Raw genomic sequence first — 14,816 nt, 5'->3', positions numbered from 1 at the left:
TGGTGGATGTGGCTGGTTGGGCCTGTCCCATTCTCTCCTTACACTGAAGCTGCTTAATCTCAGTGGCACGGCGGAGGTATTCCTCGAGCTGTGCAGTCATCTCATACACCGTCCTTCTCCAGCTTTTCCTATCCTGTGCTAATTTCACCCATCCATTCAGGTTGTTGTGGCACTTATTCAGGTGGGTCTTGATATTGTCCTTGAACTGCCCTCCAAGAGTGCACTTTGCATCCTTGAGTTGGCTAGGGAGGCGGGAGTCAGGCATACGGATGATGTGACCGACCCACCGCAATTGGTGTTGAGTCACGATTGTGACTATGGAGTTAATGTTAGCTTCAAACTGGATACTGGAGTTAGCACCTCTGTTCTTCCAGCTATCTCTCAAAATCTTTCAGAGGCAGCTTTGATGGCAAGTTTCTGGGGATTTTATATGCCTATTGTATGTTGTCCATGACTCCACTCCATATAGCAAGGAGGGGAGGACTATAGCTTTATAGACCAGAAACTCAGTGCTGGTCTTGATATCCCGATCTTCAAAAAACTTCTTTCTCAGCCTAGCAAAAGCTCCACTGGCACAGCCTATTCTGCAATTTGTTTCAAGATCAATGTTGGCTCTTGAAGAAAGAAGGCTGCCAAGATATGGGAAATGATCAGTGTTCTCCAGAGGGGTATTGTCAACTTGGATGGTTGGAGGTTTTGGAGCTTGACCTGGAACAGGTTGGTGCAGGACTTGAGTTTTCTTGATGTTTAGATCAAGTCCCAGGAGCTTGTATGCTCTGGAAAAAGCATCAATTATGCACTGCAGATCCTCCTCAGAGTGAGCTACGATAGAGTTGCCATCTGCTTGTTGGAGCTCCATGATGGAAGTAGTTGATACCTTGCTCTTTGCCTTGAACCTGTTAAGGTTAAAGAGCCCTTCCATCAGTCCTGTTGAGAATCTGGACTCCTTGTGGGAGGTCTTGGCCTGTGAGATGAAGAAGTGTTCCAATGAAAATGACAAACAGAGTTAGGGCAATGATGCACACCTGTTTGACCTCGGTCTCAACCTTAAAAGGTGCTGTTTCAGAGCCTCTGTTGCTAATGATTGTTGCACTCATATCATTGTCTAAGACCTGCAAGATCTTGAGGTATTTGTCCAGGCCTCTAATATTGGACAGTACCTGCCAAAGGGCAGGATGATTTACTGATTCAAATGCTTTTGTAATGTCTATGATGGCCATGTAAAGTGGGAAATTTTGTTTTCTATCTTTCTCCTGCAATTGACGTGCTGTAAAAATCATGTCAGGTGTTCCTCTGGCTGGATGGAAGCCACACTGAGACTCGGGTTGGAGATCTTCTGCCAGAGGTGAAAGCTGGTCACATAAAATTTGGGGAGTACCTTTCCTGTTGTAGAGAGGTGGGAGATGCCTCTGTAATTTCTGCAGTCAGCTTTGTCATCCTTTTTGAAGACAATAAGAGCATCCCTGAATTCGGCTGGAATCTTCTCCTGGTTCTATATCTTGTCAATCAGGTCATGAACATGACTTAAAAGTTCAGTGCCACCTTCCAACAGGCCTAGTGGCCTTGTTGTTCCTCAATTTATTGCAAGCTGTCTGCACCCCTTTGATACTAGGAGGCTTAAAAATGCTGGTGGAACTCAACAACATCTATGGAGAGGAATAAAGAGCTAATGTGTCAGGCCAAGCTCTTTCATCTGTACCACACAATGTTTCATAGCCTTTGAAATACTTATGAAATGTAGGCCTCTCCTATAACCTGTTCAACAGTAATAATTGAAATTAACCTGTTAGTTTTCGTGGAAATTCATCCTAAGTTGTTGGTCATTAGAGTGAATTTCAGAGTCAAGAAGACAAGATTTTAATTACTATCATCATTATTATGTGATGTGTCATATGGTGTGGGTGATCATGGTCATGACCATGATTATTTTTGGTAAATTTTTCTACAGCCGTAGTTTGCCATTGTCTTCTTCTAGGCAGTATCTTTACAAGATGGGAGATCCTAGCCATTATCAATACCCTTTTGAGATGGTCTGCCTGGTGTCAGTGGTCACATAACCAGGACTTATCATGTGCTCCAGCTGTTCATATGACCATCCACCTCCTGCTCCTTTGGCTTCACATGACCCTGATCATTGGGGGGGAGGGGTGGCTAAGCCAGTGCTACTCCTTGCCCAAGGGTGACCTGCTGGCTAGTGGAGGGAAGGAGTGCCTTACACCTCCTTTGATAGAGACATACAGTACCTCCACCCTGACACCCAGCTAGTAATATAAATTTATAAATTGTTTTTTATTGTCACATTTACCGAGGTACTGTGAAAAACATGTCTTACATGCAGTCCCTACAGATTAATTTATTACAGCATTGCATTGATGCAGTACAATTTAAATGGGGGGGGCAGAATAAAGTGCTTAACTGCAGCAAAAGAGCAGGGCAGGTGGTAGGAAAGGTGCAGGCCATTATGAGGTAAATCGTCAGGTCAATTGTGCATCTTATACTAGGGAATGAGCCAATAGTCTTACAACTATAAAACATAAGATATAGGAATATAAACAGGTCATTTAGCCCATCGAGTCTGTTCCAGCATTCTATCATAGCTGGTTTATTATCTCTCTCAACTCCATTCTCCTGCCTTCTCTCCATAACATTTGATACCCTTACTAATCAAGAAACTATCAACCTGCTCTTTAAGTATAGCCAGCTGGATAGAAGTTGAGCCTGGTGATACGTGCTTTCAGGATTTGATACCTTCTACCTGATGTGAGGGAGGAAAAGAAGAAATGGCCAGTAGGGTCAGATCTTTGGTTGTACTGTCTGCTTTACCTCAGCAGTAATGAAGACAATATCCATGAAGTAGAGGCTGCTTGCCATGATGGACTATGTCAAATATTCTGCAGCTTCTTGCTGTCATGGTCAGAACAATTACTACTCCAAGCCATGATGCATCCAGATAGGATGATTTCTATGGTGCGTCAATTGGTGAGGGTCAAAGGGGACATGTTAAATTTCTGTAGCTCAGGGTGATGGAATTCAGAGTTCAATTCTGACATTATCGGTAAGGAGGCTGTACATCTTCCCCGTAAAATGCATGGGTTTCCCTGGGTGCCCCCTTTCCCTCCCACAGTCCGAAGACTTCTGATGTGGGGGTATGGATTAAGTGCTCTCTGATGCAGATTCTTGTCATGTATTGGATCCGTCTGAGGCCCTTCACCATTGAACACGTGAATATGGAACGTTATGATTAGATATGTATTACAGGTAAATAAAATCTGGAAGCACTTTGCATCTGACCCCTCAGATTTACAACAGGGATGGCTGGCAGTTTTAGTATTTGAATGGGGTTGTATGAATAATGTGAAATGAAATGTATTGCTGCCTTTAGCTGAAACAAAAGGATAAGTCCGTGTTTTTTTTTTGTCATCTCTGTGTTAATTGGCACATAAAGGTGTTTATAAATTAATTTATTTCATCAGCTCTTTGCTCCATCTGCCACAAAAGGCGGGGTTTTGTAATGGCCAGCATTTCAATTCAGTTTCCCATTCCCATTCAAACATATTGCTCCATAACCTCCTCCTCTACCACACTGAGGCCACACTCAGACAGGAGGAGTGACACCTCATATTCCATTTGGGAAGCTTCCAACTCTATGGCATGAACATGGATTTCTCTAACCTCCAATCATTATTCCTCCTCACGTATCTTTCTTTTTCCATTCCCTATTTTGGCTTCTCTTTTACCCCTTTTCTTCTCACCTGCCCTTCACCTCCCTCTGGTGGTTCTCCTTTCTCCCATGGTCCTCTGTTAACTTGTATCAAATTCCTTCTTTTTCATCCCTTTACCTTTTCCACTTATCACCTCCCAGCTTCTCATTTCATGCACCGCCCCCCCCACCAACTCATCCCACACATTGCTCACCTGCTAGCTTGTACTCCTTCCCCTGCCCCTCTCTTCTTATTCTGGCTTCTTCCTCTCCAGCCGTCATGAAGGGTCTTGGCCCAAAACATCCATTGCTCATTCCTCTCCATAGATGCTGCCTGTCTTGTTGAGTCCCTCCAACATTTTAGACCATAAGACAAAAGAGCAGAAGTCGGCCATCCGGCCCATTGAGTCTGCTCCACCATTTCATCAAGAGCTGATCCAATCTCCCCTTTAGTCCCATTTCCCCGCCTTCTCACCATAACCTTTGATGTCCTGACTACTCAGATACCTATCAATCTCTGCCTTAAATACACCCAATGACTTGGCCTCCACTGCTGCCCATGGTAACAAATTCCATAGATTCACCACCCTCTGGCTAAAAATTTTTTTGGCATCACTGTTCTGAATGGTCACCCTGCAATCCTCAAGTCATGTCCTCTCGTACTAGACTCCCCCACCATAGGGAAACAACTTTGCCACATCCACTCTGTCCATGCCTTTCAACATTCGAAATGTGTCTATGAGGTCCCCCCTCATTCTTCTAAACTCCAAGGAGTACAGTCCAAGAGCGGTCAAACATTCCTCATATGTTAACCCTCTCATTCCCGGAATCATTCTAGTGAATCTTCTCTGAACCCTTTGTGTGTGTTTCTCAAAATTCCAAGCATCTGTATAATCTCTTGAGTTTGTTTTTCCTCTTGGATTTACTGAATTCCTTCAGCCCATGAATTACCTTTAAATCTCTGTTGACAATGCTTCCTTTTCCTTTTCTCAGAGGTTTCTGCCCTCCTGGAGGCTGGGACATCAGTGATCTACAACTTCCATGAATCGTATGGAATTACCCGGAATACTAGCATCCATTTGTCTGCCATCTACTCTGACCTGACTCTTTCAAGGGAGAAGATTGCTTTCAGCTTCCGGACAACGCACATCCCCAGCATACTGCTTTACGTGGACTCCTATTATCAGGAATATATGGCAGTGGTTCTGTCCAGTAATGGTAGGTAATAACACTGAAGGAAATCTCCATTTGGTTATGTCAGTCATCAAGTGACAAATATATTTATTGCTTCCTTAAACAAACTTGTTTTTGATTAATGTGCTGATGTACTTTATTACCTATAACACTTGTACTTTATTAGTTGAAACATTGAGTTTAGAAGCCAAGAAATTATGTTCTGGCTTTACAAAGCTCTGTTAGGCTGCACCTGAAATATTGTATGCAGGCCTGGTCGCCCCAGTATAGGTAGGGTGTTGAGGTTTTAGAGAGAGTGCAGAAGAGGTTTGCCAGGTTGATGCCTGAATTAGAGGGCCAGTGCTATATTGAAAGGTTAGACAAACTTGGGTTGTTTTCTCTGGAGTGGTGGAGGCTGAGGGGAGATCTGATAGTCCATAAGAATATGTCAGACATAGACAGAATAGACAGGACAGTAACCTGTTCCCAGGGTTGAAATGTCTTATACTAGAGGGCTTGCATTTAAGATGAGAGGGGGTCATTTCAAAGGAGATGTGAAGGGTAAGTTTTTTTTACACAGATTGTTGTGGGTGCCTGGAGTGGTGGTGGAGGCATTGCATAATGAACTTTGAAGAAACATTTTGATAGGCACATGAATGTGAGGAAAATGGAAGGAATTGGACATTGTGTAGGGAGAAGAGATTAGTTCAGTTGGCCATTTAATTACTAATTTAATTGGCTTGGCACAACATTGTGGGCCATTGTTCTCTGCTGTAGATCTATGTTCTGTGTTCCAACGTAGAAGGAGACCATTCAGCCATCAGGCTGTGCTGTCTCACAGCACAGCAATTCTCTCAGAGCTATTCTCCCTTTAATTTTCCTGTAGTCACACAACTTACTCTTTCACACACTCATCCATTCCCTCTCAATACTTTTGCCACATCCACAGTTTGGTACAATAGCAAAGAGGATTTGTCCCATGGCTTTACTTCATTAGGAGTTTAAGGAAATTTTGTACGTCACAAACATTGGTAACTTCCTACAATGTACCATAGAAACCAATCCATCTGCTTACACCATCGTCTGGTATGAAGACTCAGGAGCACAGAATCACAAGAGGCTTGTAGACTCACTCAGTTCCTCCTTGGGCATTTGCTTCCTCACCATTGAGGATATCTTCAAAAGGTGATGCCCCAAGGATGAATGACCCTTGCCATCCTGAGCATTCCATCTTCTCATTACAATCATCAGGGAGGAAATATGGGGTGGGGTGGGGGGTGCGGTTTCTAAAGAGACACACATAGCTATACAATGTACTATGTATGTTAATCAAAATGGCTTCTTTGTTTTGTTAAGAGTAGTAATCCGTCTTTGTTATTTTAAGTGCTTTCTCTCGCAGTTGTTTAGCTTCAGACTTGCTGATATCGGGATTGTATTCATTTGTTAACCAATGGGGAAATGTTATTTTGTCTTGTGGCTGGGAGCTGGGGGGTTTTTGCGGTCTTTTCGGAGGAGTCGGGAAGAGGACTCTGAAGAAGGTGGACGTGCGCTGCACTGCTCGGTCGACCACCAGGGTGGTCCCAGGTGCAAGGACGTGGAGGTCAGTGGAAAGCGACGAGGGGTCGAGTGGTTCGATGGTTGAGCTCCAACAATGTGCACTAAACTGACTGAACTTTGATAAGTTTTAGCGCCTTTTTATTTTATTTTATTTTCCTTCATATATACTGTACTGTTAGTAACCTTTTAGTTCTAGTAAAATCTTTAAAGTATATTCTATAACGGTATCTGGTGTGAGTTTGATATTGTGTGTGCGACGCGGCATTAACTTGTTTTCCACAGCACCTGCGTATACGGGAGGTGGGGTTGGAGAGTGACTGGGGTTCTTCCCCTAGACATATACCAGTCTGTTGAGCGGGTGTTACATAGCATTTTAGGAACAGTTTTCCTCTCCACCATCACATTTCTGAACATTCTATGAATCTATGAATACTACCTCACTATTTTCCTCTCTTTTGCACTATTTATTTATTTTTCATATATTTTTATTTTAATCTATAGTAATTTTATGTAATACAGTGTATTGCTGCCAAAAAACATAAATATTTCATTCCATACTGTATGTTAGTCATAATCAACCTGATTCTGATTTGAGGAAATTTGCTGTAGCCAGTTAGCTGTTGAAACACGTCTGAAGACTGCAGAAGGAAGCTGCCACATCTGGAAACAGGGGGAATGTGCAGACTTCACGCAACCAAATCAGGACCATACTTAGGTGAAAGATCAAAGTAAATTCATTATCAAAGTACAAATATGTCACCATTTACCACCTTGACATACATTTTCATGCAGGCATTCACAGTAAATACAAGAAACACAATAGAATTATTGAAAGATCACACTCAAAAGGACTGACAGATAATGTGTAAAAGACATACCCTGTGCAAATACAAAAAGCAAAAAAGAAATAATATTGATAATAATAAATACATAAATAAGCAATAAATATTGAGAACTGGTGATGAGAAGTCCTTGAAAATGAGTTCATAGTTTGTGGGAATAGTTTGGTGATAGGGTGGGTGAAGTGTAATTATCCCCTCTGGTTCAAAAGCCTGATGGTTGAGGGTTTTTTTACTGTTCCTGAACCTGGTGGTGTGGATCCTGAGGCTCCTGTATCTCCTTCCTAATAGCAGCAGCAAGAAGAGGGCATGGCCTGGATGGTGGGGGTCTTTGATGATGGATGCTGCTTTCCTCTGGCAGCACTCCTTGTAGATATTCTTATGGTATGGAGGGCTTTACTACTCTGTTGTGAAATCACTTAATTATTTCCACTTCCACTGGCTCTAACTTTGTCACTAAATATAAGCAAGGGCTGCAAAACTCAGTTAGCCAGGCAGAATCCACAGTGAGGGGTAAAGATTCAGACTGATAGGTGCCAAGTTGAAAGTGGGGTGTTTTGAGTATCTCAGAAACTGCTGACCTCCTGGGATTTTCATGTACAACATTCTCTAGGGTTTACAGAGAATAATAAGAAAAAATATCCAGTGAGTGGCAGTTCTGTGGGTGAAAATGCCTTGTTAATGAGAGAGGTCAGAGGAGAATGGCCAGACTGGTTCAAACTGACAGGAAGGTGACACTCACTCAGATAACCATGCGTTACAACAGTGGTGTGCAGAAGAGCATCATTGAATGCACAACACATACCTCGAAGTGGATGGGCTACAGCAGCAAACGACCGCACAGGATTCTAATCATTTACCAAATGAAGTGCCCACTGAGAGAGGTATTTTACTTCTTGTGCATAACAATGTCCATTGGTATTCATACTGATCGTGGCTAATGAATGCTTTTCCTTCGTTACTGACAGGTTCTTCCAAGACCCCACTTATCCATTATTTTACCAAGTACCTTTTTGGGAAGCTTTATTTGAGTGTAGGTGGATAGTAAAATGTGTTGGAACACAGTATTTTGATTGAAACTAGATCAATCTTTAGGAATGAACAAATTGCCTTGAGCCTTTTTAAAGTGCTTGCAGTGAAATCAGCATGAAGGAGTTTCAATCTAGTTCCTGGTGAGTGTGTTGATGTGTCCATAATTGGACACTAATTGGAACCAAATTAATATCCTCATGGAAATACATAAAATATCAAGAGAGACTACCCACAGGATATATTCTTTGTCTTTGATTCCCCCTAATGAAAAAATGTGTAATAAACCTATGACTGCAACAACAATATGCATATATTAAATTATATTTCTTAAATAACTGTTTGTATATAAAGTCAGGCAAATAGCTAACTGTTAACAAAATCCATATCCTCAATCACCAACTCTAAATTTAACTAAACATGAAGCTGTTTCTTTTCTAATCCTCTCAACGACACTACAAAATAAATTAGGCTTAACAATTTGACAGCATGCACTTCTGATTCCAATAAACTCAATTAATTGCTTCTACAACACCCGACCATATATAATAAACCCTTTTCTGGTACTGAAGAGTTATGCCAACTATATATTAGTGTGATGCAATAAATCACATGCAAATTCCAATATCATTTGTCTCTCAAACTTGACAAATACCAGTTGTCATTTACAAAGACACTAAATGTAAATACATATTAGATCAATACAGCACAGAACAAGCCCTTCAGCCTTCGATGTTGTGCCAGCCTTTAACCCCATCCAAGATTACTCTAACCCTTCCATCCAACATAACCCTCCATTGTTCTATCATCCCAGTACCTATCTAAAAGTTTCTTAAATGTTCTTGCCTCTAGCACTATCTCTGGCAGCGCATTCCATGTAATAGTGCAGAACAGAACAACACAAGATCAAACCCTTCAGCTCATAATGTGTGTCAAAACTAATTAAACTAGTCATTAAATGCCTAACTAATATAATCCCTTCTGCCTACACATGGCCAATATCACTCTATTTTGTGCATATTTGTGTGTTTATTTAATAGACTCTTTAACATCTCGTGTAATGTTTTACAAATTCTCAAGTGCCGTAAATCTAATAAAAGTATTCATACATACATAGAACATAGAACATTTGAACACAGTACAGGCCCACAATGTTGTGCCAACCTTTTCAACTACTCTTAACATCAGTCAAACCATTCCCTCCCCCATAACCCTCCATTTTTTCTTTCCCCATGTACCTTCCCCAAAGTCTCTTGAATATCCCTAATGTATGTGCCTCTACTCCACCACCCCTGACAGGGCGTTCCAAACAACTACCACCCTAAGTGTAAAATAAAACCTACCTCTGACATCCCTCCAATCACCTTAAAATGATGCCCCCTCCGGATAGGCTCTGCTGCCCTGGGATTAAGGTGCTAGCTCCTTACTCTATGCCTCTGATCATCTTGTACACCTCTATCAAGTCACCTCTCATCCTCCTTTGCTCCAAACAGAAAAGCCCAAGCTTGCTCTCCCATCCAGGCAGTATTCTGGTAAAACTCTATAAGACCACAAGATCTAGGAGCAGAATTAGGCCATTTGGCCCATTGAGTCTGCTCTGCTATTTCATCATGGCTGATCCGTTTTCCTCTCAGCTCCGATCTCCTGCCTTCTCCCCGTATCCCTTCATGCCCTGGCCAATCCAGAATCTATCGACCTCCACATTAAACTTACCTAAAGACTCAGCCTCCACAGCTGCCTGAGGGAATAAAATTCCACAAATTCACCACTTTCATCTCTGTTCTAAATGGACATCCCTCTAATCTGAGGCTGTCCCCTCCCACCACAGGAAACATGTTACGCAACCAGCAGCGATAGATATGAAATTGAGTCAGGTTTTTATAAATGAACAACGATATTTATTAACCTCTACTCTACAGTCATAGAGGCAGACTGTTTTTCCTAATATAGTTTTAGCATGTTTACATGACAAAGCTGCTTTAGCCTTTGTCGATCTGATATTTTTGTCACATAGTCCACATTATTAACTTTAGATATAATCTCGTAAGAACCATGAAATTTAGCATGAAAAGGGTTCGTTTGCACAGGCAAAAGAACCAACACCTTATCTCCCAGCTTAAATGACCTAATTCTAGCTTCTTTGTCAGTCCAAGTTCTCCTTCTTTCCTGAGCAGATTTTAAATTTTGCCTTGGTAAGCGGCAAGCTTTTTGTAATCTTTCCTTAAATTTTAAGACGCAATCCAACAAATTACTATGTAGTTCTTTGTTAACCCACTGTTCTTCTAACAATGCCAAAGGTCCTCAGACTCTATGCCCAAACACAAGTTCAAAGGGACTAAAGCTTAGGGAATCCTGCACTGACTCCCTTCCTGCAAACAAAAGCAAATGAACTCCCTCATCCCAATCCTTCTCATTTTCAACACAAAACATCCTAATCATGGTTTTGAGGGTAGAATGGAACCTTTCTAAGGCCCCTTGTGATTTTGGATGGCATGAAGATGATATAATCTGTTTAGCTCCCAGTTTATAAACTACCTGCTAGAATAATCTAGACATAAAATTACTTCCTTGATCAGACTGGATTTCTTTAGGCAACACAAATAAGGTAAAGAATCTTATGAGAACCTTTGTCACAGTTTTAGCTTTTACATTCCTGAGAGGGATTGCTTCTGGAAACCTAGATGCTGTACACATGATTGTCAGCAAATACTGATGGCCAGCTTTAGTTTTTGGCAATGGGCCAACACAATCTACTTTTGAAAACAGTTCACCAAATGCAGAAATAGGTTGCAATGGGGCCACTGGTGTGACTTGATTAGGTTTTCTCACAACCTGACAAGTGTGACAAGTTCGGCAAAACGTCACCACATCTTTTCCCAAACCAGGCCGGTAGAAGTGTTTATAAACCTTGTTTGTGGTGTTCTTCACACCAAGATGGCCACCCAAGGGCACACTATGAGCCAAAGTTAAATTCTCATTCATATAGACTTTAGGAACTACTACCTGGTGAACAACTGCCCATTCCTCACTTGCTGGAATCTCAGGTGGTCTCCACTTCCTAATTAACACCCCACTATTTAAATAATACAGGTACTTCCTCAATTTCACTATCTGGAAGAGCGTTCTCTCTCAAGGTGGCGACTTCAGGATCTCTACTCTGCTCCACTATAATTTCCTTCCTAGACAAGACAAGTCATTATGGTCAGACTTACAACTAGGATCTTTGTCAAACACGGAAGGTAGGAAAGTCCCTGACAAATCATCAGAATCTGAATCCCAATTTGAGCTGTCATGGGTATCAGACCCATGCTGCACAGAATCATCTGCCTTGGCAGATTTTTTGGCTATGGTTCGGGTTATTACACAGGAGGGATACATGTTAGAATCCATCTTTGGATCATCAGTGATTGGCTTAGTTGTTAGCTGCACTGTAGGAACAATTTTACCACTTGCTAGGTTATTCCCTAACAATAAAGAAACACCATACACTGGTAAACGGGGTTGTAGTCCGATTTTAACATTTCCCAAAACTAACCCTGACTGTAAAACTACTTTGTGCAGAGGTACAGACATAAGGTTACCCTCAATACCACATATAAGATTCACTTCACCAGTGTCAGTCTCATCACTAAACTCTAGAACACTAACTAACATAAGAGACTGAGAAACCCCAGTATCTTGAAGAATTTTTACTGATACTTGAGTGGACCCTTCCTTTATGGAAACAAATCCCTCTGACATAAAAGGATCGAATCCCTTCCTAACTGGGTCAGATCTCGACAGAGCTTCCTTTGTATGTCCCAAACCCTGCGGGTTTATGGGTTTTTCGAAGTGTTGCACACAGGCATCTGGAACTGCCTCCTTTTCTCTCTTCTTCAAACAGAAACAGTTAGCCATAACATGACCAGATTTCCTACAATAGTGACAAATAGGATCAAAGTGTTTTTCCTTCACTGGCTTCCCTTCATCTTTACTTTTATCACTAGCTTCCGATTTAATTTCTTGGTTTACCCTGACTATTCATACTACTCCTTTGGAAAGTTTTACTCGGAGTGACCTTACTTTTGTGGGTTAGAGCATACTCATCTGCTAATTTAGCAGACTCCCACAACGTGGCAGTATCCTTTTCATCCAACTATGCCTTTAAATTATTAGGGACACAACTTTTAAATTCCTCAATCAAAACCAACTCTTTCAAGTTGTCAAAATCATCATCCACATTTTTGGATATGCACTATCTCTGAAAATACACAGATTTGTCATAGACAAATTCCACATAGGTCTGGTTCACAGATTTCTTTAGATTTCTAAACCTTAGTCTATAAGCTTCCTGAACCAGCTCATAAGCCTTAGGTACAAGTTGCTTCACAACATCATAATCAGCTGCCTGTTCAACGGATAAAGCCATACAAACTTGTTGTGCTTTACTTTTAATTACACTTTGTATAAGGATTGGCCATCTATCTTTCGGCCAGCTGGAACTCTGAGCAACTTTTTCAAAATGCTGAAAGTATTTATCCACTTCTGTCTCATTAAATGGAGGAACCAATTTAACTTCCTGGCTAGCAATATATGGTTTCCTTGAACCAAAAGCCTGATTCTTGGACCTCATTTGCTGCATCTGTAACTCAAACTACCTCTATTTCTCAGCTTCTTCCCTCTGTTTAGCTGCTTCTCTGCCTTTGTCAAACTGCCTTTGTCTTTCTTTATCCTCTAACCTCATTTGTTTCAGTCGTAACTGGATCTCCTCTTTACTCACAGGAAACTTCTCTAACACCTTCTTATCAAAGACCTCTTAGATACATAGCACTCAGCAATTTTCCTCTGAATTACTGGCTTTGACATAGCCGGTTTTATCTCTGTAAGCTCCAGCTGTCTAGCAATTTCCAGCACCTCAGCCTTTTTCACTTTTGCTAATACCTCAGGAGATGGCAATGCCAGAAATTCCCTAATATCCATTGCTGCTGATATTCACTCACAAACCAATCAAACAAAAGGAACTGGGTATCTTCCCCTTCCCAATCAGATCACTAATTAAACAATCAATAAGCTCTAACTCGGTTCAAAATCCCGGGCAAACCTCCAATTTTGTTACGCAACCAGCAGCGATAGATATGAAATTGAGTCAGGTTTTTATAAACAAACAATGATATTTATTAACTTCTACTCAAAAACATCGAAGAGTAAACAAACGACTAACTTAAATGGAAGTTAACAGTGTTATGCGTCTATAGTTCTACAGTCGAACTTAGAGATAATTCTTAACAGAGCTTATTCAAGCACGGTCTTAAAGTGGTAGTTTAATAAGTCCAAGTGATTTATGAAATAATTGAGAGGAGAGACTTCCTGAACCAGCTTTTGATCGATGCTTGAAGAAAGACGAAACTGCTGATGCAGATCCCAGCTGCTTACTGCCTTTTTCTCAAAGTAACTGACCTTTCGCCGGAGGTGATCAACACACACCCAAGACCATGCAGGGGTTAACCAAAAGTGCGTGTCACACTTCATGTCAATTACTTCGATACACACAGAACGCTGTTGATTCCTACCCAATTCTCCGGGTTCGCACGAAGCTGGTATCTCTTCACTCTGGCTCTCCTTCTACGATTACGTAACCACCAACTGTGACTCCCAATAAAACAACTATGCAACAAATTATTGTCTCCCTTTTATACCAGCGGGAACATGCCATCACCCCATCATCATGGGACAATTACATCATGCTCATGGGACATATTACAGTGTAAACAGTACTTTTACAAATCACCATCTGTGAAAGAGTGAGCCATACTTTTCATGCAGGGAAACTGAGAACATTCTTCTCCCAATGTTTTGCTTATATCTTTCAAACTTACCAATAAAAGTAGACACTGTACTTTTTGCCTGGATTAAATTAAAATTTTCATCCTGCAGTTTCATATTTGGAATGTTCATTTTCTCATACAGATCAGATAGGTATGCCACATCTCCAGTAGAAGTTCAATCTTGTTTCCCAAGCTCTAGTCGACTTTGAGCAAAAATTCAACCACAGCATCAAAAAGATCAAAGGAATGTTTTAAGCAGTGGCCTTTTGAGAACCAACCCAGTTCAGTGTGAAGAAGCAAGTGTTCAAACACTTCATTGTTATCTTGGCATAACTGGTGAAATATTCTGCTATTTAATGGATGAGCTTTAATTTTGTGGGTAGCAAATATTACAAGAGTCATGCTTGAAAAACGCCACCGGCTGAGGTTGCTGGCTGCGAGATGTTGATGATAGATTACATAATGGATTGCAAACAGACTTGGAATTTCTTTTTACATAAATGCCACTAAACCAGCATGGCAGCCTGTCATATATGGTGCTCCATCTGTTGTACAAGAAATCATGTTCCTAATCGGAATACATTTATCCTAATTTTGAGCTTGTTGTAGATTGATTCTGTATTGATACTTGTTTTAATTTTTTTTACAGAAGAGAATCTCTTAATAAACTTTTCCATTTTTGATAAATTGTACATAAACTGTATGTATGCCATT

At 41.0% G+C, this 14,816-nt stretch overlaps 1 protein-coding gene across 3 annotated transcripts in view; it reads left to right on the top strand.

The window, feature by feature from the left end:
- The window catches only part of LOC140714318 (contactin-associated protein-like 5), a 1,338,796-nt gene that overhangs the window by 1,096,448 nt on the left and 227,532 nt on the right, over window positions 1-14,816 (top strand). For 2 of the 3 annotated variants that reach the window (XM_073025472.1, XM_073025488.1), the window contains exon 19: window positions 4,694-4,918. The exons of the other annotated variant lie outside the window; for it this stretch is intronic. In XM_073025472.1, the coding sequence (XP_072881573.1) occupies window positions 4,694-4,918 (225 nt within the window). The remainder of the gene's footprint in view (window positions 1-4,693; window positions 4,919-14,816) is intronic. 3 annotated transcript variants of the gene reach the window in all.

Source organism: Hemitrygon akajei, chromosome 2 (genome assembly GCF_048418815.1).
Source record: "Hemitrygon akajei chromosome 2, sHemAka1.3, whole genome shotgun sequence".
Classification (NCBI taxonomy): Eukaryota; Metazoa; Chordata; class Chondrichthyes; order Myliobatiformes; family Dasyatidae; genus Hemitrygon; species Hemitrygon akajei.
The sequence above is the reverse complement of the archived record's forward strand: the minus strand, read 5'-3'. Positions and strand labels throughout refer to the sequence as shown.